The sequence below is a fragment of the Narcine bancroftii genome, chromosome 1, assembly GCF_036971445.1.
Source record: "Narcine bancroftii isolate sNarBan1 chromosome 1, sNarBan1.hap1, whole genome shotgun sequence".
NCBI classification, from domain to species: domain Eukaryota; kingdom Metazoa; phylum Chordata; class Chondrichthyes; order Torpediniformes; family Narcinidae; genus Narcine; species Narcine bancroftii.
This window is the reverse complement of record NC_091469.1, coordinates 376,754,311-376,778,631: the sequence shown is the minus strand read 5'-3', so window position 1 is coordinate 376,778,631 and position 24,321 is coordinate 376,754,311. Positions and strand designations below refer to the sequence as shown.

Here is a 24,321-nt window from a genome sequence, read left to right as displayed (position 1 = left end):
CAACATTCATTTTCATAATGTCAGGAGTTGGACTCCCAACAAATGCCTTTCCCATAGTTGCAAAAGTTGAGGCAATTCTGACAGGAGTGGACAAGTCATGTGCAGGAAGAATCTTTCCGATGATGGGGAAGTCCAGAACAAGGGGTCACAGTTCTGAGGAGAAGGAGGAGGCCATTTGGCACTGAGGAGAAACTTCTTCACTCAGAGAGTTGTGAACTTGTGGACTCCCTGCTTCAGAAAGTTGTTGACGTCAGTTTGTTAGATGTAATTTAAAAGGGGGTTGGATGTGGCCCTTGTGGCTAAAGTGATCAAGGGGTATGAAGGCCCTGAGGCTGCATTATCAGCAATGAAAGTATTGAATAGTGGTGCAGGCTCAAAGGGCTGAATAGTCTACGCCCGCTCCTATTTTCCATCATTCTTTGGGGCAATTTGAAATATTCGTTTCATAAGATCAGGCAGCTATACAGCATGAAAACAAATCTTTTGGCCCAACTTGTCCATGCTGTCCCAGTTGTCTGTGTTTGTCCCATTTCCCTGTGAGGGCTTTTCACCCCTTCCTTCCTCCCCCCCCACCCCATCCTTTTTTATTCAGGCACCTGATGAAGGGCCTGGGCCCGAAATATTGGTTGCCCTTTACTTCACATGCATGCTTCATGATCTGCTGAGTTTCTTCAGCAAGTTTACGTACTGCAGAGGTTTGTCAGTAACTCAATGCAAGCCGCAAGTCTTTTATGAGAAATCAAGTAGTTCTATGAGGTGTCCAAACACCATGTTTGTGACAAGGTAGATGTTCAACCACAGGATGCTAACATACTTTATTTTTCTTTCCAATTAGGAATTGGGAAGAATGTCATCTGCGATAGAGCTGCAACTCCTCTCGATGCATTTCAGATGATGTCAGCTGCACATTATTATCCCAAACTTATGAGTATAATGGGTAATGTTCTGCGTTTCCTTCCTGCCTTCGTTAAAATGAAACAAATGATTCAAGAGGGTTATGTTGGGAACTTGATGATCTGTGAAGTTCAGGTTCACAGCGGAAGCCTTCTGGGTAAGAAGTACAACTGGAGCTGTGATGATCTTATGGGAGGAGGAGGCCTACATTCAGTGGGAAGCTACATTATTGATCTCTTGACTTTTTTGACCAGCCAAAAGGCTGTTAAAGTTCATGGCCTCCTGAAGACTTTTGTGAAGCAAACGGAGCACATCAGAGGGATCCGCCAGATCACCAGTGATGACTTCTGCACCTTTCAGATGGTTTTAGAAGGTGGAGTGTGCTGTACTGTAACTTTGAACTTCAACGTTCCGGGAGATTTCAAGCAGGACATCACTGTGGTGGGGTCCACTGGCAGGTTGATAGTTAGTGGTAGTGATTTGTATGGACAAAGAAATACTGCAACTCATAAGGAATTGATTCTGGAAGATTCAACTCCTTTAAGTAATGAATTGCTCCCAGAGAAAGCCTTCAGGGATTGTCCAATCCCATTCCTCAGAGGGACTATTACGATGGTTCAAGCCATTCGACAGGCATTTCAAGACCAGGAAGATCGACGTACCTGGGATAGAAGACCACTGACCATGGCAGCAACATTTGAAGATTGCTTGTATGCTCTATCTGTGGTGGACACCATAAAAAAATCAAATGAGACTGGTGAATGGCAGAACATTGTTATCATGACAGAAGAACCAGAGATTAGCCCTGCATACTTGATCAGCGAGGCCATGCGTCGCAGTAGAATGTCCTTACTATACTAACTTTTCATGGCAAGTCGCTTAGGCCACGATGTTATGAGATCTCATGCCAAGTAAATTTAAAATGATGCATGTGGCAAGACAAGTATTATTGAAACAAGCAAGTACCTGATCATCCAAACAAGGGAGCCTGTAAGCTTTTGAAAAGACAAATGCTTTTCATCAATGTTTCACCTGTTATCCCTATTAATTCAAGAGACTTCTGTTAAGAGTTTATCAGGCTGGGAAACAGGGTACATTTTACAGTTTAGCATCCCTGAACTTTGCGGAACTGCAGCAAGAATCTCTGCACACAGAATTCTATTGATTATAGTTGGCAGAAAATCCATCTTTGCTAGGAGCTAGAAATGAGGTACCTTTGGAGGAATTATTTATATGCATTAGCCTTGCACAAAGTTCAGTTGCAGGAGCACTAAATTATAAAATTACCCTGGCATTCAGAAATTATATATATATATATTTTTTTTTTACATTTGGCAGTCACTAGGCACATTTTACTATGCAATGAGTGTGTAATATTAATTACTTTCACAGTGGAGTGAGATAAAGAAATTCCTTGTATCGTGAAGTATGCATGCTTCTTGGTGCTTGATTGAAAAATACCATCAGTGTTCTCTTGACTGCAGACTGCCTGGCTACCCTTTCACCAAGTATGTGGCATGAGAAGTCCTGAAGAAAAGGATGAAGTGTAAATGAACAATGGTTGGAAAATAGTTGTTGAAATAGCAACGGTGATTTTAGAAATGTTTTTGCTATTGTAAGCATTGAGCACACAACGAGGTGTAGTGATAACCACTGAATTCAGCTTCTGAATTGTTATTACATTTCACATTTAGTGAATGCAACAAAATATGGTTTTCTACCTCAAGTGAGTTTTGCAATCTTGGGTGATAGTGCAGGGTTAGGGATTGGTTACACGGAGATTTGGATTTACAATTCAGAGAACACAAACTCAAATCCCACCAATTCCAGGTTGACCATTCAGTTTAAAACAAGTTTTGAAGTTGAAAGAAAACAAAGAAAGATGAGTCCACGGACCTGTGCAGGAAATTCTCTCTAATAGTACAGCATTTTCAGGACACATGGGTTAAATTTGTCCAAAGAAATTTTCAGGCGCTAAAATTGGAACTGATTGTATGGATCACATTCTGCAATTTTCCACCCGGGTTCTCATGCTCAGAAATGCTTAGGGAGGGCTAACAGCATGTGACATTCACTTACATATCAGGTCCATACTATTCCACTCTCTTTGTTTTGACCTGCATTAGGATTAGTCAGACCACATGCACAGACCCTCCACCCATTTGTGACCCTGATGGCATGCTCAAAATCATGAGCTGAATGGCCTGTACTTTGCTGTAATGTTCTATGTTTATACTTAAGGCTCTGACGGAGGCTGAAAGATTTTGGTTTTCTTTCATTCATTGTTAACTTTCACTCCAGTTCCAAGAACATTCTCTGATGTTTCATTGAAGTAGCCATTACTGCCGTGTGAGGCTGACATCATCAAGTTATTTGATTGGAGCTGCTACTTCCCTCACCCAACATTCATTTGCATAAAGTCAGGAGTAGGACTCCTGACAAATGCCTTTCCCATGGTTGCAAAAGTTGAGGCAATTCTGACAGGACTGCAGGACCCAAACTGACTCAGCCCCCTGAGGTTTTGCTGCACCCAATGTGATGGGATCTGTTTTCTTCCTACCCAGTATGAGGCTAGGGGGCCTAAACCAGAGGGCAGCACCTCCTATTCTGTCTAGATAGTCTCTGACCCAAAGACTTTCCTCTTTTTCTGTCTCCTTCTGATCTGCTGAGGCCCTTTTTCACACATGGTTCTTTTCATCCTGCCTCCCCATTCCCTGTTACCACTTTCTTCCCCCATCCCACCTACTCCATTCTCCCATCACCCCTTTCCCTTCCACCACTATTCCCATCTGCTCCTTTAGCTGGTCCCACTCATCACCTTCCCTTATCAGATTCCATCCTCTGCTTTGCATTGTTGCCTTCACTCATCAGCATCCAGCCTCTGTCGCTATCTCCATCCTTTATCTCTAACCCTATTTAACCATCAACTCCTCACTGAGATCCTTCTCTTATCCCACCCTCCTCCTCGCCTCCTTGTTATCTCTCCTCTACTCTTTCAATATTGATGATGGGTCTCAACTGATCAACTTCTTCTGTTTTCATGAGGCACCTCCTCTGTTTCTCTCTCTCTTCCACTATCCCTCTGCCTCCTTTCACCCAGCTCCCCACCCCCTTCCCTCTCCATTCAGAGCTCTTCCCCCCCCTACATATAATTTCCCAGCCATTTTCTCCTTGCCTGTGAGCCTGGGCTCCTCCCTCTGCCCCTCTACCTCCTTTTTTGCTCACACCTTAACGAATCACTCAGGCCCAAAACATTGGTTATTATCTTTGCCATAAAGAATGCTGTGTAACCTGCTGAGTTACTCCAGCACTTTTATGTATTAAACCACAGTTATAGCATCTGCAGACTTTCTTGTTTAACAACATCCTCAGATGCAACCTAACCTGCTGAGTTCCTCCAGCACCTCCATTTTTTAAAATCCTAGATTCCAGCATCTGCGCTTTCTTGTGACTCCAAATTGGCACAAACCTTTCCAGGTGCCACTTAGTTCATAGGCTGCTAGACTCACTGATACCCCATTGGGTAGAAAACCTTGTGACTCCAGCCCACACTAATGTGATCACCTCTGAACTAGCATGGCAAGTATGCCACTCAGTTTGGCTCTGCTCCTCCCTGGGTGAAGTTAGGAAGGCCCACGGTCTGCAGAAACAATTCAGAATTGAGAATAAATACCAACATTTCCAGCAACCTCCATCACAAAGGTGGTGCCAGTTTTTTCTTTATATGATGCTTATATTATTCTACTCATTTAGGGCGGCACAGTTAGTTTTGTGGTTAGTGCCAGCGACTCAGGTTTGAATCTGGCGCTGTCTGTGATGAGTTTGTGTGATCTCCCGTGTCTGTGTCTGTGTGGGTTTTCTCCGGGAGCTCCCACGTTCCAAAGACATATGAGGTTCATAGGTTAATTGGTCACATGGGTATTATTGGATCTGTGGGCCAGAAAGGCCCGTTTCTCTGCTGAATTTGGATATCAACCACTGTTTGGACGTGGGAACAAAAAATACCTTCAAGTAGGCCAAGACTCACTGTCGCAAGACAAAAGAATGAGAAGCTGGAGAAATTCAGATCAGGAGGCATCCATGGGCAGAAGTGGCCAGACAACGTTTTGCATCAGGATCCTTTATCTCCGATTGACTGCTATTTCTGCCCACTGAGTCCTTCCTGCAACTCACTGGTTGCTTAAGAGTCTAGCATCGGCAGTTCTTGTTTATCTCACCAGTGAGAGGGCTGTGAAGTAACCAGGACAATGTGCAAATACCTAATTCAAATGTCCATCCAGGCTCAAAAGTTAAATGTCCATAGCCTCTTTTGAAGTCCAGGGAATCTTAAAATTAAAATGTTAAATTTAAATGATCAAGAAAAATAAAACAAACAAGTATAAAGAAAAGAAGTACAGTAGTTAGTATATAGCAAGTGTCTGGGCTGTTAATTGACACCCAGTCAATGTCTGAGTATCTGGTTACTATGACAACACTAATTGTAGGTGTAAGTTGACTGCTACAACTAGTACATTAAAACAATGGGCAACCAGGCTAAAAATAATTGGGACACCCCATGGCTGAGGAAAGTTCTTGTGAGCTAGACCAACAGAACTTTTGGTAGCTGGATGCTGTATTGCTAACAAAATAGATTTGTGATTCTCTTGTTATGAGGTATTTTTCTTGCTTTTATTGACCTCTTCAAGAACAAAACAATACTTTCATAAATTTAAAATTTTAAAATTAAATTACTTTCACAACACAGTCGAAGCCGATTCTGGCCATTGAAACCTGTGGTGCCCAATTACATCTGATTAACCTAAAAGCTTGTACATTATGGAAGGTGGAAGGAAACCAGAGCACCCATGGAAAACCCACACAAGTCACGGGCAGAACGTAGTAACTCCTTGTAGTCAGCACTGGATTCGAACCCAGGTCGCTGGCGCTGTAATAGTTTTGCGCTAACAGCTACACTAACCGTGCCACAATGGCATTGATGTTTTAAATGGACAATTTTACGAGACGGTGTTGTGGGTGCGTTGGAAACAGTTGAGTTCTTCATCTTCCCGAACACACTGATATAATTCAACAACATGGCAGCTCTTGACTCAGATAGCTCAGAGAAACCACACAGTTCACTCTCTCTCTATTCCCTGCATATCTTTGCATTGAGAAGGTGCTGCACACACACACACACACACATATATATATATATATATGTGATGAATATTCCTTTTCAAGTCCAAAGGTTGGAAATGAAAGTTCAGAAAAATATGATTCAACCTCAGGCAAAAACTGACTGCAAAATACAAATGTGGGCCATGCAGGCAGTGAAAAGAAGGTTTGATAGCTTTTTAAAAAAAATATTTGCCTCGAAGTATATTGGGCACTCAGTTGGATCCTTGTTTCGAATTGGCTGTTGGGAAATCATGCCGAGTTGTCATGAATAGTCCAAAGTAATAGCTGTTCGGTCCATGGAGAATACAGTATGTTAGCTTGCATCCTTCCATTCTACAAATTGTGCAAGATTCACTGCTGATCTTATCGGTGGGAAACTTGAAGTCACCTTCTAAGGAATAGTTTCTTCTAAGCAATCCGCATTTAAAAAAAAACTTAAGGCCAACACTCTATGTGGGTATCGTAATCTTTTTCCCATGGCTCTGTACATGTCATTTTGCAAAAAAATAAATATGTCAAATAAGCTATTTTTACTTTCTGCATTGCTCATTCAGGAGATACCAAAGAGGTTAATTCTCATAATAAACAAATCCCACTGGTAAACTTGCCTTTCCTTCAGAGCGATACAGTTAATGTAGTGGTTATCATAATGCTATTACGGTGCCAGATTCTTGGGTTCGAATCTGGCACTGTCTGTAAGGAGTTTGTACATTCTCCCTGTGTCCATGTGGGTTTTTTCAGGGTGTTTCAGTTTCTGCCAACATTCCAAAGACATATGGGGTAAGGGATGATTTGGGCAATGTGGGCCTGTTTCCTTGCTGTGTCTCTTAATTAAAAAAAAAGCAAATAAAGACAAAAAAAGTCAATTCAAAACAACTTGAGATGCTGGAAATCTAAAATAAAAACAGAAAAATGCTGGAAACACTTAGTAGGTCAGGCCACATCTATGGAGAGAGAAACAAATTAATTTCAGATTAAAGGTTCTTCATCAGAAAAAATTGTCAATTCAAACCAAAATTTCTGATATAGATCTGCTCCCAATTAGGCATATAACTGTAAAACTCTCTTAAAGAAAAGAAATTGATGCTGTAGTAACCTTCTTTGGTAGTTTTGTGAAGAAGAGGTACATGCAAAGGAAGGCTAAGAAGATCCATAAGGCTGATGAACCGTTTGCTTCGGGTTAGCTGACATTGCAGAGTGTAATCTGATTTGTTTCCAGTTGTAAGTTCGTAAGCCGTAACATCAATGCTGACACTAAAGAAGGGGTATCCATTTCTTTGTGAGAGAGTATTAATGATGGCTGGAGGAAACTGGGAATCTTTAAAAAGCTGGGAACAGTTCCTTTTACAATGTTACAATTACAGTATTTTTACATCACAACTATAATGTGACAATGATGGAGTTTATTGTACAATGTACAAATCCACCAGAATTCTTACTTGCTGCAGCTAAACAGGTCAGTAAAAATAAACTACAATATCATGCATTAAGTTAGATTAAAAAGGGATAATAAATACAAAAGATAATAAATATTTAGTTACCATAGAGCAAGAAAAAAGTGACAATACAATTATCCAAATGTGTTAGATAATGCAGCGTTATATTTAAAGGGATGATTGTCAACTATAACTGATAAATGTCAGTTTGAGATAACACTATTAATTCAATGCATCCTTATCGAAATTTGTCAGTCTAACTCCATTAGTATAAAGAGATGACCTGTACCTTGTGTCAGAATAAAGAATCCAAACATTGCAAATGGGTAGAACTACTCCAAAGCCCTAACTACATCTCTCACGAGTAAAACTAATAAAAAATTCAGAGACTTAAATCTGGGTTAGGTGAGGTAGAATGAAACGTTAGTCCCTGTTGAGGCTGACTCCCATGTTCACACAGCAATTTGCTAACTTATATATATCAAAGCAATTTGCCATCAAATCCATCACAATCACAAATTATAAAATAATTAATAAACTGTAAACTCCAGTTAAATTTAATGCCTGAATTCCATAAAGCAGCTTGCGGCTGTAAATGAATGTGTTAACTCAAACAGCTGTCTGCATTTGTATTTAAAATTAAGTGTTATTAATGATGATAAAAATGAATAGTTGTGACTAAATGTGTTGATTTAATGTTTTTTTAATGTTACATATACGTACAGAGGAGACATGTCTGTGAAATCTTTGTGTTATTTATGTTAATGTATTTTAGCATGAATATCTGTATATAAGCAGGAAAGATTAAAATTGTTCAAGTAGCAGAGACTGTACAAAATTTATATTTTATTATAATAGGTAAGACAGCTCAAAACATACTGAGCTTGTTAAATATTCTTATTTAAAATATGCATAAAGCAATTGGATTTCAATATCCTATTACTGTAAAGAGTTAAGGATACTGTACTGTTAGATAAACTTAGCCTGTCTGTCCGTTCTTGTGAAACAGTTTGTGCTTTTTTGTTATGCAAAGTAAACTTGGAACTTTATGTCTGGGCTTTCTAATATATGCAGATTGTAATATGCAAATGATTGCCTGGACTGTGACATTCTGTTACTGATTTTGTATCTGTCCTTGATGGTTTTGTGATGTTGCATTCCCTCATTTACAACTCAAGGAATATTGCTCACTGAAAGGATAATTAGAAATGGTGTTATGTCTTTGAAGAGAATGTAGCCAATTTTATAGTATATGTTTGTAAATGACAGTGATTTTTTTTACCCAGGAGAGATGGCACAAGTGATCATTCCTGGGAGAATTTCCTCTCAATGCGTAAATGATGTTCATATGGCTGAATTTTTCTGTTGCAATATATTTCACCCCTTATCCACAACAAGAAAGTACATTGGACAACTTTTCTATATAATTGGACATCCTTCAGATATTAGGAAAACTGACTGCATACCATCAGAAATTATTGGAGACTGCTCAAGTACCTTCCAAAACCCACAGAATGTCCTTAAATTAACAACAAGTGGTTTTCCCAGAATCTATCTGCTGGGATATTCCATGGGTGTCCCACTGCTGGCTCTACTTGCATCTTTTTCAGCCGAAGGAAGGCAGACTCGGCAGCAATGCCAGTAGCTGCCACTCAAGTCCCATTCATCCCTGCACAATGACTTCCAAAATTGGGCACATTTCAACACCGCTAATGTGTTCAGAGTCAGTTATAATAGACAAAAATATACACTTTTGGCATCACGGTTAGTGCAACAGTATTACAGCACCAGTGACCCGGGTTCGAATTCACCACTGTCTGTATGTTCTCCCAGTGACCTGTGTGGGTTTCCTCACACCCTCCAAAAATGTACAGGCTTTGTAGGTTAATTGGTGTATTTGAGTGACATTGGCTTGTGGGCTAGAAAGTGTTATATAATTAAAAAATTTAAAATGACTAAAAAAAAGTTGAAAATAACTTTTTAACGAATTATGCGTGCTATTGTCCTTCTTATTTGATACTCTTATTAACTTTAGGATGTCTAATTATCTAATTGACCCCATGTGGCTATAGTCAGGCTTCTAGAAAGCTCTGTTTCTCTTGTCTTTGCTGAATCACGAGAAGCTCTGGGATTAGATGGGCTACTGCCAATGGTGGTTAGAGTCAGCAGGTGGTTGGGTGTAGATGAGCATGCAGCCTGGGAGTTGCAGTGGGCAGAGAAAGTGCCTGCGATAATGAGGCAACCAACAGGCCCTGCTCCTTTGCAGATCTCAACCTTTTCCTCTGCCCAATTTGAGCAGGACCTTTCTCAAGACGAAGAGGGAGGTGAACAAGTTGGGGGGGGAGAGATTGTGGGGGAACAGAAGCAGGCCTCTGGAAAATCTGGAAAAGAGAGACGTTCGCAGGTGCCTCATTACTGTTGGACAGCGACATGCACATGCATGACATCTCACTGCTCCGACAGGGAAGCAAAAGCTCTCATCTTACTCTTCATGGAGGAGCACTAATTGCTGTCACATCAAGAATTGTGAGCTACTCATGCATAGCCTAGTTGTTTTCACCAAGAACAACACACGATCTGAATAGCATCATGTTGCTCAATGGAATGAAGCATGAAAGTCTGCAGGAACTGTGATTGTCGTTAAAAACACATAAATGCTGGAGGAACTCAGCAGATCTGGCAGCATCCACAGGAGGAAGAAGGATTCAGGCCCAATTCTATATCTTTACTTCCTATGGACGCTGCATGACCTTTTGAGTTCCTCCAACATTTTTCTTGTTTATTCTGCGAAATGAGGCTGCTAAGCTATTTCCTGATGGTGTAGTGCTGTTTCTTCACAGCTTCAAGCACGTCCTATGTGGCTGAGGTGGCAAAACTGCATAGACGCAGCTTATAGAGGGATGGAAAAAGATACATCAGATAATGTCTATTGCCATGGGTGTAACTTCACTCTGTGCATGTGTGTGAGAGAGAGACAGATAGACAGAGAGAGAGAGAGAAAAAGAGAGAGAATGTGTCATGATATTGCAATCATTTCAGGGATCACCTCAGTCAACCAAAGGGGATGGGTCTGAAGTGACAGGCAAGGACGGCAGATTTCCCCTCCTAATGATCCAGTTGTTTTGTGGTCATTGCTGTCGGGTCCAGATACAAGCATTGCTCCAAGTTTTAGTTACTAACTGAATTCAAATTCCAATGCAACCCTATGGGATTCGAACTTGGACCTTGGGGCTACCAGCTTGATGGTATAGCTGCTGTGCAACCAGCATTTTCTGGTCAGAGGTTCTGATTGGTCTCCCGGCACCATCAGTACTTAGAAATCTCCTTTTTGGGATTGGTCACGAGGATGACTTCACTCTGAGTGATTCATGAAGCATTCTCTTTCTCTCCTCCCCTCTCGTCATTCTCGTCCATGTGGTCATTCTGGGTGATGCTGGTGTCTAGTTGCCATGGGAAAAGACCTGATCTTTTCTCTGATTGGTGTAGAGCAGAATGTTTCCATCTTGGAAGAAGTCCTGTTTAGAAGAGCAAAGGTCCCATTTTAGCTCTTGTCCCTAGAGGCAACCATTATAATTTTTATAGTAATTTCTAAAACTTCTATTGTGTTCCAAAGAACTTAATATCTTCCTGTAATAGCTAATTGACTGTTAGTCCTAAATCCAGTGCATGCTTAAAATCTAATTTCTAGACATTGTTGTCTTGTGGATCGTAAGTACAGTTTATTTTGTGTTTAATTTGATGGATTAGAGTAGAATTGGCACAATATTATTCAAAAGCCTATTAAAAATGATTAGGCCTCGATTCATTATACTAAAGTAGGTATAAGAGAACTTGTGGTTCAATGGGCTACGTGTATACAATCAAGATACGTAGTCTCTAAAGTATTCCTAGAGGTATTAAGTATTTTTTTTTGTAATGATAGCATGAAGCATTACTTTGCATATTTTGTATTATTGCTGAGAATGTTAAACCAATAATGTTTCCCCTGGATAAAAATAAAAAGAATGAACATTTTTATTTTAAGAAAGTGGGTGTGATGCTTTGAAAATTACTGGTTACATTTCCATCAGTTAGGTCATTCTCTACTCCTGTTCCTACTTCCTATATTCCTATGTTTCTTACAGCAGAGATGTTTGTGGTCACACTTCAACACATTCAGCAGCTGGGAGAAATTTATCAGCAATTTTCATGATAAAATCAGTTCAATTTTGGAAACTGGCTGTGTGATTTCTATAAGAATTTTCAGAGATGTTGATGGTGTTTGATGATTTATAATGTACTTTAAAGTCATAGTGGTGTGATTGTTTTATGGAAGGTTACTTATCCTCTCAGGCAGGGTTTGGAAGTCACCTCACCTGCCATTCAAGGTTAGATGGACCCATAAGTGAGCCTGCCACACAATTGGACCTCATAGATCACGTGGGGACACCTATGCCCCCCCATTCCCCCTCCCCCCCACACACTGCCAACTGCAGTATAAGTGGACTAACTTGAACTCTTTTCCCTTGAGATGATCCCTGAGCTCCGGTCAAGCTTGTGAGTCATGGGCGATGCTGGAGAACCACTTGTGAGGTGCAGGCTGAAGGCTATTGTGGCATACACCCAGGAGAGACTACCTTGTATCACCTGTTGTAAATTGTAACTAGATTTGTGTTCCTTTGCTAATCGGTGCCTGCCTGATGTAGAGGGGGTGGCAGGTATTGTTTGTATAATGCCTGCATCACAATCCGGAGTTGCGATTATCATCGAGTAACCAATTTGCAATGTGCATGATTTGGGTGTTACTGCTTTGTATGTCTGTGTGAGTGTGTTGTGAATTCCCCCACTTGTAAATAAAGACAAGAGGACTTGTTGCTTCTTGACCCCTTCAAACCTTTTCTCACCATCACAACTGGTGCTGCATGCAGGGTTCAAGGAGTTTCAACTGGACACATGCACGGATGCAATATTTTGTATGATACTGGTGAGTGTGTGTCCTATTGTGTATCCTAGCGAACAGGGGTAACTAGAAGGCCTCCACAGGTAGAGGGGATAGAATCCCAGGGTAGAAAAACAATAGTGTTGGAATCAGCAAACCAGTGGACTGATCATCTAGAGCCATGAGGTGAGGAAATGGGGCACCATCTTGTCACTCCTCAGAGGATCGGGTTTTCCCAGGAAGTAAGGAGAGCCAGAGTGGTGCCTTGAGGATGCTGGCTGCTATCCTGAGGCACTAGCACAAAGCTCTTGGGAAAGAGAAACAGGAGAACACACAGTTGAAAGGTGAAGAGGAGACCCTGCCCCACCATTCCTATTGTTCCTCCATGGGAAAAGCTGTCTGGGTTGTGCTGACCTGGGTCAGAGAGGTATAACATACCAACACGTGTCCAAGACTTGTTGCTTCTTGAACCCTTCGAATTTGTTCTCACCATCACAATTGGCGTTATGAGCAGGGTGATGGGCAGGGTCCATGTGGTTGGAGTTACATTGAAGCTGGTTTGGGAGTGGAATAGCTCAGGTGTGCTTATGTGACCTATGAGAACCAATTGCGTGGCAGCCTCACCTGTGCGTGGATCTTACCTTGAATGGCAGGTAAGGTGACTTCCAACTTGTTTCCTGTCAGAGAGGTCAGGTGACCTTCTGTATAATGGTGATGCATCTATTTTAGGAGCCATCCAAATTCTAGTAATTTCCCTTAAATTAATCAGTATTTCAGCTGGCTATTTTTAACGTGATCAGCTCCTCAATCTTTGCTATTTCTAAAATTAAGTAACAATTGCTAATATGGAGAAAAGTCAGAATAAATTTCAATATGGAAAGAAATAGCAGAAACAGAACTGATCAGGAAGTTGGTTGAAGGAGTACATACAAAGGACATTTTTAATTGAGATGCGAGACGCAACTGGGGTATTGGGAAGAGATTTTTAGTCTCCAGGGTAAAAGCAATTAGCTCAGAGAAAACAGCATTAAAAAAATAGCATGTTATTATTCACCATTTTGCTGACATCAGTGTTATTGCAGAGTCTGGAGGAGGTAAGGTTTGAAGCACTTGGCACTGTGATTTTAGCTGTTCCGCACAGTATTAGTGACAGAAAAATTATGAATGCTCCTCAAATAAATCATTTCTAAAATGATGTGGCCATGTGTGGCAATGTTGTCCTATCACAGACAATGTTGGTAAGGATGTTCACTCATGCTTAATAACTGCATAGTTCAATACATTCAATGTGTGGGATATGTCCACCACCATTTTTCAGTGGGTTAAACAACTAATTTCGAGCTGTTGGATAATTGATTTATGTGATTATGATTTTACTGGTGTTTGTCGATCATAAATGTGTTAAGATATACAGAGTGGTTTGAGAAATGCTGAGCGTTTGGACACATACAAGCTAAATGATGGCTTTGCAAACTGGATTCAGCCTTAAGGGTTCAGCTTCGCAAGAACCTTAGCAGATAATGACACTTGTCTGGAAGATCTGGTTCTCAGGTTGGACCAAATTGCCATTGAAAGATTTACTCAAGAGAAATGCTGTTTAGGATGGTGGGGGCAGAAATTTCATCCCTTCCACGCAATTCTGGTCCAACATCCAATTTGAAGAGACATCTAAAGATGTTGGAAAATACAGAGTAAAGAATACAAGTCCAGAAGTCACCATAATTGTAGTCAATTTTAGATTTAGTGTACAATATGCTTAGAGGCACTCTTCCTAATGGTGGGATGTGGGACTGGGTGGAAAGTGTGTTGGATGTAAGTTAACCAAACACTACTGATTCCTCTATTAGACCTACATCCCCAGAATTAAGGTCCTAATTATATTAAGTTAGCTCTGATGTAATTCACATTCACAACACCAGACTCCCAGAATAGATGCTTTGAGTTCAACATGGCAAGGTGTTATCAGCTATATAGAGGAACCTATCCATGGATGTTCTCAGAAATCATGTCACATTCTCACTGATTTGTGAGAATTCCATTACTGTGTACAATGAAAGATTAATGGGAAGACCATTCATATCATTAAAGCTCAGCAGAAATTAAAGGAGCATGCCAGCTCTCCTTCATCAATATACCTTAAAGAAGGGCTCAGGCCCAAAATGTTGGTTGCCTCCTATGGCCGTTGTGTAACCTGCTGAGATTCTCCAGTACTTTTTATTTGCTGCTAGCTCTCATATTACCTGCCCCTCCACCAAAGTCTCGAACATTCTGAAACAAAAAAAAAGAGAAAATCTCATCAAATCAATAACACCTGAGGAAAGAGAAACTTTACAAAACATTTCTTCTTCTTCTTTGGCTTGGCTTCGCGGACGAAGATTTATGGAGGGGGTAAAAGTCCACGTCTGCTGCAGGCTCGTTTGTGGCTGACAAGTCCGATGCGGGACAGGCAGACACGGTTGCAGCGGCTGCAGGGGAAAATTGGTTGGTTGGGGTTGGGTGTTGGGTTTTTCCTCCTTTGTCTTTTGTCAGTGAGATGGGCTCTGCGGTCTTCTTCAAAGGAGGTTGCTGCCCGCCAAACTGTGAGGCGCCAAGATGCACGGTTTGAGGCGATATCAGCCCACTGGCGGTGGTCAATGTGGCAGGCACCAAGAGATTTCTTTAGGCAGTCCTTGTATCTTTTCTTTGGTGCACCTCTGTCACGGTGGCCAGTGGAGAGCTCGCCATATAACACGATCTTGGGAAGGCGATGGTCCTCCATTCTGGAGACGTGACCCACCCAGCGCAGCTGGATCTTCAGCAGCGTGGACTCGATGCTGTCGACCTCTGCCATCTCGAGTACTTCGACGTTAGGGATGAAAGCGCTCCAATGGATGTTGAGGATGGAGCGGAGACAACGCTGGTGGAAGCGTTCTAGGAGCCGTAGGTGATGCCGGTAGAGGACCCATGATTCGGAGCCGAACAGGAGTGTAGGTATGACAACGGCTCTGTTTACGCTTATCTTTGTGAGGTTTTTCAGTTGGTTGTTTTTCCAGACTCTTTTGTGTAGTCTTCCAAAGGCGCTATTTGCCTTGGCGAGTCTGTTGCCTATCTCATTGTCGATCCTTGCATCTGATGAAATGGTGCAGCCGAGATAGGTAAACTGGTTGACCGTTTTGAGTTTTGTGTGCCCCATGGAGATGTGGGGGGGCTGGTAGTCATGGTGGGGAGCTGGCTGATGGAGGACCTCAGTTTTCTTCAGGCTGACTTCCAGGCCAAACATTTTGGCAGTTTCCGCAAAGCAGGACGTCAAGCGCTGAAGAGCTGGCTCTGAATGGGCAACTAAAGCGGCATCGTCTGCAAAGAGTAGTTCACGGACAAGTTTCTCTTGTGTCTTGATGTGAGCTTGCAGGCGCCTCAGATTGAAGAGACTGCCATCCGTGCCGTACCGGATGTAAACAGCGTCTTCATTGTTGGGGTCTTTCATGGCTTGGTTCAGCATCATGCTGAAGAAGATTGAAAAGAGGGTTGGTGCGAGAACACAGCCTTGCTTCACGCCATTGTTAATGGAGAAGGGATCAGAGAGCTCATTGCTGTATCTGACCCGACCTTGTTGGTTTTCGTGCAGTTGGATAATCATGTTGAGGAACTTTGGGGGACATCCGATGTGCTCTAGTATTTGCCAAAGCCCTTTCCTGCTCACGGTGTCGAAGGCTTTGGTGAGGTCAACAAAGGTGATGTAGAGTCCTTTGTTTTGTTCTCTGTACTTTTCTTGGAGCTGTCTGAGGGCAAAGACCATGTCAGTAGTTCCTCTGTTTGCGCGAAAGCCGCACTGTGATTCTGGGAGAATATTCTCGGCGACACTAGGTATTATTCTATTTAGTAGAATCCTAGTGAAGATTTTGCCTGCAATGGAGAGCAGATTGATTCCCCTGTAGTTTGAGCAGTCTGATTTCTCGCCTTTGTTTTTATACAGGGTGATGATGGTGGCATCACGAAGGTCCTGAGGCAGTTTTCCTTGGTCCCAACAAAGCTTGAAAAACTCATGCAGTTTGGCATGCAGAGTTTTGCCGCCAGCCTTCCAGACCTCTGGGGGGGATTCCATCCATACCTGCTGCTTTGCCACTTTTCAGTTGTTTGATTGCCTTATATGTCTCATCCTGGGTGAGGACCTCATCCAGCTCTAGCCTTAGGGGCTGTTGAGGGAGCTGGAGCAGGGCAGAATCTTGGACTGAGTGGTTGGCACTGAAAAGAGATTGGAAGTGTTCTGACCATCGGTTGAGGATGGAGATCTTGTCGCTGAGGAGGACTTTGCCGTCTGAGCTGCGCAGCGGGCTTTGGACTTGGGGTGAGGGGCCATACACAGCCTTTAGAGCCTCGTAGAAACCCCTGAAGTCGCCAATGTCCACGCTGAGCTGGGTTCGTTTGGCGAGGCTAGTCCACCACTCATTTTGGATCTCCCGGAGTTTGCGCTGAAGATGGCTGCATGCGCGACGGAAGGCTTGTTTCTTCTCTGGACAGGACGGCTTTGTAAGGTGAGCCTGGTGGGCAGCTCGCTTCTTTGCCAGCAGCTCCTGGATTTCCTGGCTGTTTTCGTCAAACCAGTCCTTTTTTTTCCTGGAGGAGAAGACCAGTACCTCTTCAGTGGATTGCAGTATGGTAGTCTTCAACTGATCCCAGAGGGTTTCAGGGGACGGGTCCGTGAGGCGGGTTGCATCGTCGAGCTTTGCTTTGAGGTTTGCCTGGAAGTTTCCTCTCGCTTCGTCTGACTGCAGGTTTCCAACATTGAACCTCTTTCTGGGGGCTTTACTGTTCCTGGGCTTTGGCTTGAAGTGAAGGTTGAGCTTGCAGCGAACCAGCCGGTGGTCAGTGTGGCATTCCGCGCTGGGCATGACCCTGGTGTGGAGCACATCTCGTTTGTCACTTTCTCGCACCAGGATGTAGTCCAGGAGGTGCCAGTGTTTGGATCGGGGATGCATCCAGGTAGTCTTAAGGCTGTCCCTCTGCTGAAAAAGGGTGTTTGTAATGACAAGCCACTGTTCTGCGCAGAGCTCCAACAGGAGGCGCCCATTGTCGTTGCACTTGCCGACGCCATGCTTGCCCAGGATTCCTGGCCAGGTTTCTGAGTCTTTGCCGACGCGAGCGTTGAAGTCGCCAAGGATGACAACCTTGTCGGCTGTAGGGGTGCGTTGGATGAGGTTGCGCAGGTCAGTGTAGAACTTGTCCTTTTCTGCTGGTTCTGCCTGGAGGGTTGGAGCATAGACACTGATGAGGGTGATGCGACGCTTGTTTTGAAGGGGGAGTCGCATGGACATGATCCGGTCCAAGTGGCCTGTCGGAAGGTTTTCGAGTTTGGAGGCAATGAAGTTCTTGACCATGAAGCCTACACCAGATAGGCGTCGTTCATCCGAAGGCTTGCCAGACCAGTAGAGTGTGTAGCCCACGCCGCGTTCTTGGAGGCTGCCTACATCTGCCAGGCGGACTTCACTGAGAGCGGCTATGTCGATGTTAAGTCTGAGGAGTTCATGTGCAATGAGGGCAGACCGACGTTCAGGTCGGTGGCTGTCAGCCTTGTCTAGCATGGTTCTGATGTTCCAGCATGCTAGCTTGAGTTTGTGTGCATCTTTTGAGGGGGAGGACGTGGAGGGGAAGGACGTAGAGGGGAAGGACGTAGAGGGGGAGGACGTGGAGGGGGTGGACGTGGAGGGGGTGGACGTGGAGGGGGAGGACGTGGAGGGGGAGGACGTGGAGGGGGAGGACGTGGAGGCGGAGGACGTGGAGGCGGAGGACGTGGACCTGTCCTCGGGCCTGCGCAAAGGAGCTTTTAGGTGGAGTGTAGTGTGCGCAGTACTGGCCCCACCCTTTACAAAACATTTAAAATGCACTTTATTCACAGAAACATTCTGAAACTCAAAAATGCTGGAAAACTCAGCAACTCACACAGCAAGTGTGGAAAGAGACTTTTTAAATTTCAAAAATACACTGTTGACTAAAAAATATCAGTACATCTTCTTTACAAAATCATAAGGAGACATCAAGTCAAAATGTTCTACTCAAATTGCCACTGTCATTCATAGACCATTTGAACAATACACCCATCTAGTGCTAGAAAGGCTGTTACTCAGGACTCAGATCCTTTGTTTTCAGTGGTGGCAGGACCTTAGATTGCAGACCTTCCCTAAAAGCCTTTATGTCAGCTGCTCCTGGCTTTACTTCATCCTTCAGCACACATTACTGCAGCCCAGAATGTGCCAGTCTGCCACATCTCGTTGCACTGGGAGACCAACAAGTTTGAACTGATCACTGAGTCTGTGATCTTTCGACAGCACTTGATAAACAATCAATGTTTCAAGGTTTGTAACTTTTTGTTAGAAATGGGAGAGAGATGAAAATATGATTTTGGTAGGAGAGAAGATGGGAGAAAGAGTGGGGAATGGGAAGAACTAAGGGAATATCTGTAATAGGATGAGGCAAAATCGTTTCATGGAAGCAGTTATCAGCACATTACTGTGCAATAGTAGGGTTGTGAGACATGCCTGGTAAGCTAGATGTATGCATTGAGGATAAAATAAAACTAAGCAGGTCAGGCAGCATCTGTAGAAAGAAAAACAGTTCATGTTTTAGACAAGGAACCCTACTGCAGACCCAAGAAAAAGAGAAATAAAACACACTCTGCTGGAGAAACTCAGTGAGTCAAGCAGCATTGGTGGGAGAAAAGGAATGATGAACATTTTGGGTCAGAAACTATTCTCAAAATTTAATTGAGTCAATTTTGGTAAATATTGAGGTAATCTATGAGCTAATGCTTAAGCAATTATTTTGTAAACTTGTGATGGAATATTTGGGAGATAAATTGGTAAAATTAGAGTAGGTTACATACACAATTTTAAAACGTCTTATTTGAAATACTGAAGAATTCATATTCAGTGACTTTACAGAAACTATGGAGAATGCTATCCACATTTTACAAGTAGATGCTAATTGAAATGATGTTATGAAATGAATGGACTGAAGACAGGTTGTCTGTGTTGAACATTTTTACAAGACTTCTAACCTTTCTGTAAAGTTTTCACTCAAAGGTCACTCCTGGGTTCTTGTTTACCTAAAAACAACAGATGGGAGCAGAAGACTGATTCCTATTGTTTGCTGGAGAAGGAAGGGGATTTTGGCAAGTGAGGGAGAGAAGGACATGTGGCTGACAATTGGAATCTGAGATGGAGAGAGAGTCACAGCTGAAATAAGCAGGAGAAGCTGGTTGGAACTGAAACAGAAACTCCAGAGTGGCGGATGGCTGGAAGTGCTGTCTGTCTGATGTTTCTCTTGGAATAAGAGAAACAGAAAGAAACTCTGTGATAGCCTGAAAGAAAGAGGTTATTATCTGGAGAACCCTGATGAGGAAAGTTTCATCAGCTAGACATTGAGGTGGTACCTCAGTTGTGGAAATCCTGGAACAACAAAACTCTCTGTGCAAACGTACAAAGAACCTAAGCGGTTTACCTGAGCGGTAAACATTTATCTTTCGAGCACCAAAGCCTGGTGTCTTGAGGATTGTTACAATCAACAGAGGAAATTCATGTCTTGAGAAACTAAAAAAAAATATAATTTGACCAATAAAACATTCTCCTGCTATCTACAATATCGATACTTTTTAAGAGATAGGATGGGACCATCATTGGCCCTACCAAATGTGCACAAACATGGAGGTTCTAATTCAAAAGGGAAATGCATCTAAATTTATTTCTACTATGTATTTCCTGCTTCAAGAACAAAGCCCAAAAATTCGGTAAAATAGATCTCAGCAGAGTTGGGAATCAGATTTGGGCACTGTAATTGATCAACAATGCTAGTCAAATTTATGTTTAGATAATATGACAGCTCTTATTAAATATAGATTGATACATTTCAATTTTTTACATCAACTATATCTCACACCTTGAAGTTACTTAATAGTAAATTGGAAATCTCAAATATGTGTTTTAGGTGGGGCATGGATATTGGTACTTTTATACATCCTACCTGGTTATGCATGAAATGAAGACTTTTTGGATAAAATTGGAGGAAATATTAATGAATATTATGGGGGTGGACTTCCCTCTTGATCCGCAATTATTCCTTTTGGGGAATGTGGCTGTCATGAATATTATCTTCCCCAAAAGTTAATCCAAATTTATTAAAATTGCTTTGGCAATAGCCAGGAAATGTATAGCAGTAACATGAAAATCTGATTCCCTCTTACATGTTGATAATTGGAATATGGAAATGCAGAATTGTACACCCCTGGAGAAAATTACTTATGATCTTAGAAATGAATATAACAGGCTCAGAGATATTTGGCAGCCTTATTTGAATTATTTAAATGCTTGGATAGTTTAGTCTATGTATTATATATTTTATATTTAATTTTCATCCCTTATTACTAATTTAACATTTAGAACATTGTGTGCAGTTCTGGTTTCCCAGCAGCAGGAAAGATATCAATAAGATTGAAAGAGTGGAGAGAATATATACTAAGATGTTGTTGCGCCTTCAGGAGTTGAGTTACTGGGAAAGATTAAACAGGTTAGGACTATACTTCTGAGAATGATGAAGAATGAGGGGAGACTTGATTATTGGTTTATAACGTTATGAGGAGCATGGACAGAGTACATGTGAGTAGGATGTTTCCACTTAGATTGGGAGAGATAAGTACGAGAGGAGAGGCAAGTGGTAGAATCTTGGGGTGCAGGCAGAAATTGTGAAGGGTGATATGTTGACTGCAGAGTCAGGTGAATTCAAGTTAAGGACCAAGGGAAGTCTGTTCTTTTTCTGTTCAGGGGGAGAAGGAAGAGCAGAGGTTCAGGAAATAGATGTAATATGGTCCAGGGCTCTGTTCAGTAAGGGAAACATTTCAGAGGGAGCTATTGGGAACATCCCGTCATCAGAGCACGTGACCAAGAAAAAGAAATTGAGGTGGATGTTTTTTTCTATTTTAAATTAGCATTATTATTCTTGATTACAGAATAAGGGATGAATGAGATTGTTATGCAGATCTCACCCCTGGGAGTTGAGAGATGACCCAATTTCATAAGTAGGTCCTGCTTTTGGAACTGTGCACTCCATATTCATTGAGTCTTATTCTATGGCTTCAATTTTCACTCCAGCTCCTGTACAATAAACTGGTTTCCTCCAGTAAGAAAGAAGTCTCCCTAAGGAGGTAAACAAGGTGTCTGCAGATGCTGGAGAACTGAAATGATACATAGAAGTGGTGGAGGAAGTCAGCAGGTCATATAGCATCCATGGAAACTGATAGACAGTCGAAGTTCCTTGGTTCCAAAATGGTCAAATTTTGGCAATCTCCATCAAGGGCTCAGCCTCAAAATGTCTACCACCTATTGCTTTGCATGGATGCTGTTTGACCTGAACTTTTGTGTATTATTTCAAGTTCCCCAAGACATTTTATATTAGTTAAATTTCCAATGCCACTAATTGAATTGGGATAGTGTCCTCATCTTGATCACTTTTATGTCTATTTCTGTATTATAGTGACATCACCAAGATTTGGTTTTCTTTTAATATAAGGAACAAAAGCATTGGGAGCAGGCATTGGCCACTTAGCAACTAAAGTTTGCGCTGCCATTTAATAAGATCATAATTTGTAATCTGAACTTCCACACTCCTGTCTGCTTCAGGAACCTGTCACCTGTTTACCTACCTCTACCCTTAAAAATATTCAGACTTCTTCCATCTCTCTTCAAAGAGAGTTCCAAAGACTCTTAACCTTCTGAGAGAAATAAATAGCCTCATCTGTTTCAAAAAGTTGACCCATTTTAAACAGTGAATCGGAGTTCTAGATTCTCCCAAAATATTAAATATCCTCTCCACATCCATTCTGTTAAGAGACCTATATTTTTTCAACTGACTGATGTCTTTTATAAACTCTAGAAGATACAAAATTAAGCTGTCTAACCTAATCATTTCCACCTTAGCTCATGAGACAACTATTTCAGGGAATAGTTGAGTAAAGCTGTTCTAAACTGCTTCCAATGCATTAACATTCTTCTTTGAATAAGGAGACAATATTGTGCACAGATGTACAGATGTGCTCTCACTGGTGCCCTAAACAACTGAAGCATTTCCTCCCTAATTCTGTATTTATGTTTAATTCCCTGGCAACTAGGAATAGCATTCTGTGGATGAACCATTTTGCTATTCTATATAAGCTGGGAGGGTAGTAGAGATGAATGAATGGAACCTCAACCTCTAAATTTTTCTGATTGTCTTGGCTATCTTTATTTTAACTAGTTAGTTCCATATTTCTCAAAATTTTATGTAACAAAGATACGTAACCAAAGTTTCTGGCCTGAGCCCTTCGACAAAGTATGAACAAAAAGCAGGCAGGTGTCTGAATAAAATGGTATGGGAGAGAAAGGGGAGGAGCACTGGCCCACAGGCAAGAAGTCATCGGAGGATATGGGTGGGAGGCAGAAATAAAAAGCTAGAAAGAGATACAGGGAGGGGGGGAGGTGGGTAGCTCTCTGATGGAGAGGGAAGGAAGTAGGGAGCTGGAGGAAAGGAAACCGAGAAAGAGAGCGAGAGAGAGAGACAGACAGACAGACAGAGGAAGGGGCTATTGGAAACAGGAGAAGTCTATCTTAATACCATCTGGTTTTGAAAGTGCCCAGATTAAATATTAGGTGTTTTCCTCCAATTTTCAGGTGGCATTGGTTTATCAGTTCATGAGGCCATGGACAGACATATCAGCATGGGAGTGGGGTATTGTGTCATTGCACTTGTTGCCACTGTGCCAGCAACAGTACAGTACAGGAACAGTTCCTTTGGTTGATATGTCTGCACTCAACCTGATTCCCAAATTACACTAATGCACTGCTGCTTTCACATGCTACATATCCTTTTATCCCATGAATAGTGTTTACCTAGAAGCCAATCAAATGCTACTTTAATCACTGCCCGTTCGAAACATCCACCATACTCTGTGTTGATTAAAAAAAAATTCGCCCTGCACATCTTCCTTAAAATTTCCTTCTCACCTTAAATGCATGTCCTCTAGTATGTAATATTTTTTACTGTGGAATAAAGATTCTGACTCCCAACAACCCTATCAATGCCTTTCATACTTTGTCCATCATCTTGTACCACATCTTCTTTAGTCCAGGCAGCATTCTGGTAAATCTCTTCTGAACTCTTTCCAAAGCCTTCATATTCTTCCTGTAAGGGGTCAACCAGAATTGGACAAAATACTCCAAGTGTGACCTAATCAAAGTTTTATACAGCTGCAACACAACATTGCTACTTTTATATTCAATGCTCTGCCCAAAAAGGCAAGCACACCTTCTTTGCCACCCTCTGTACTTTCAAGGATTTTCAAACTTGAACCCTAGATCCCTCTGCACATTAATGATATTAAGAGTCCTGAGATTAACTGCATATGTTCCCCTTATATTTGACTTCCCAAACTGCAACACATCACATTTGACTGGATTAAATTCCATCTTTCATTTCTTTGCCGAATCCTGTAACTGGCTTATAACCCATTGTATTCTTTGATAGCCCTCTTTAATTCTCACAGTTCTACTAATCTTAGTGTGGTCTGCAAACTTACTAACACCAGTTTGTATTCTGGCCCTGATGTAATATGGAGTGTGGGTATTGCATTTTGTTTCATTATTACCCTGGTTTTCCTCTGAGGGCAAGATTGCACTTTGGTTCTGTGCCAGGGGATTTTGCTGAAGACAATGGCGCAACCTAGATAGTCCACTTTAACATTGTTAAGTAAACATTTAAAATGTAGTTTGGCATTTAACATTTTCATACTGGCAAACCTAGTAATCAGACTCATGGATCTGGGACGCTGTATGTCCATCTGCAACTGGATCATCGATTTCCTCATCAACCGTGTGGATTGGCAACATCACCCCTCCCTCAGTTACTATCACTATGGGA

At 42.0% G+C, this 24,321-nt stretch overlaps 1 protein-coding gene and 1 long non-coding RNA gene across 3 annotated transcripts in view; one reads left to right on the top strand and one right to left on the bottom strand.

Annotated features, from left to right (window-relative positions):
• The window catches only part of gfod1 (glucose-fructose oxidoreductase domain containing 1), a 74,466-nt gene extending 64,991 nt beyond the window's left edge, over nucleotides 1-9,475 (top strand). For both annotated transcript variants that reach the window (XM_069913394.1, XM_069913395.1), the window contains exon 2: nucleotides 836-9,475. In XM_069913394.1, the coding sequence (XP_069769495.1) occupies nucleotides 836-1,755 (920 nt within the window). In that variant the 3' untranslated portion in view covers nucleotides 1,756-9,475. The remainder of the gene's footprint in view (nucleotides 1-835) is intronic.
• Nucleotides 7,328-24,321, bottom strand: part of LOC138751285 (uncharacterized) — a 29,311-nt gene continuing 12,317 nt past the window's right edge. Inside the window, exons 4-5 of the long non-coding RNA XR_011349800.1 lie at nucleotides 14,541-14,673; nucleotides 7,328-11,002 (exon numbers count right to left, since the gene is read on the bottom strand). This is a non-coding gene — a long non-coding RNA (uncharacterized lncRNA). The remainder of the gene's footprint in view (nucleotides 11,003-14,540; nucleotides 14,674-24,321) is intronic.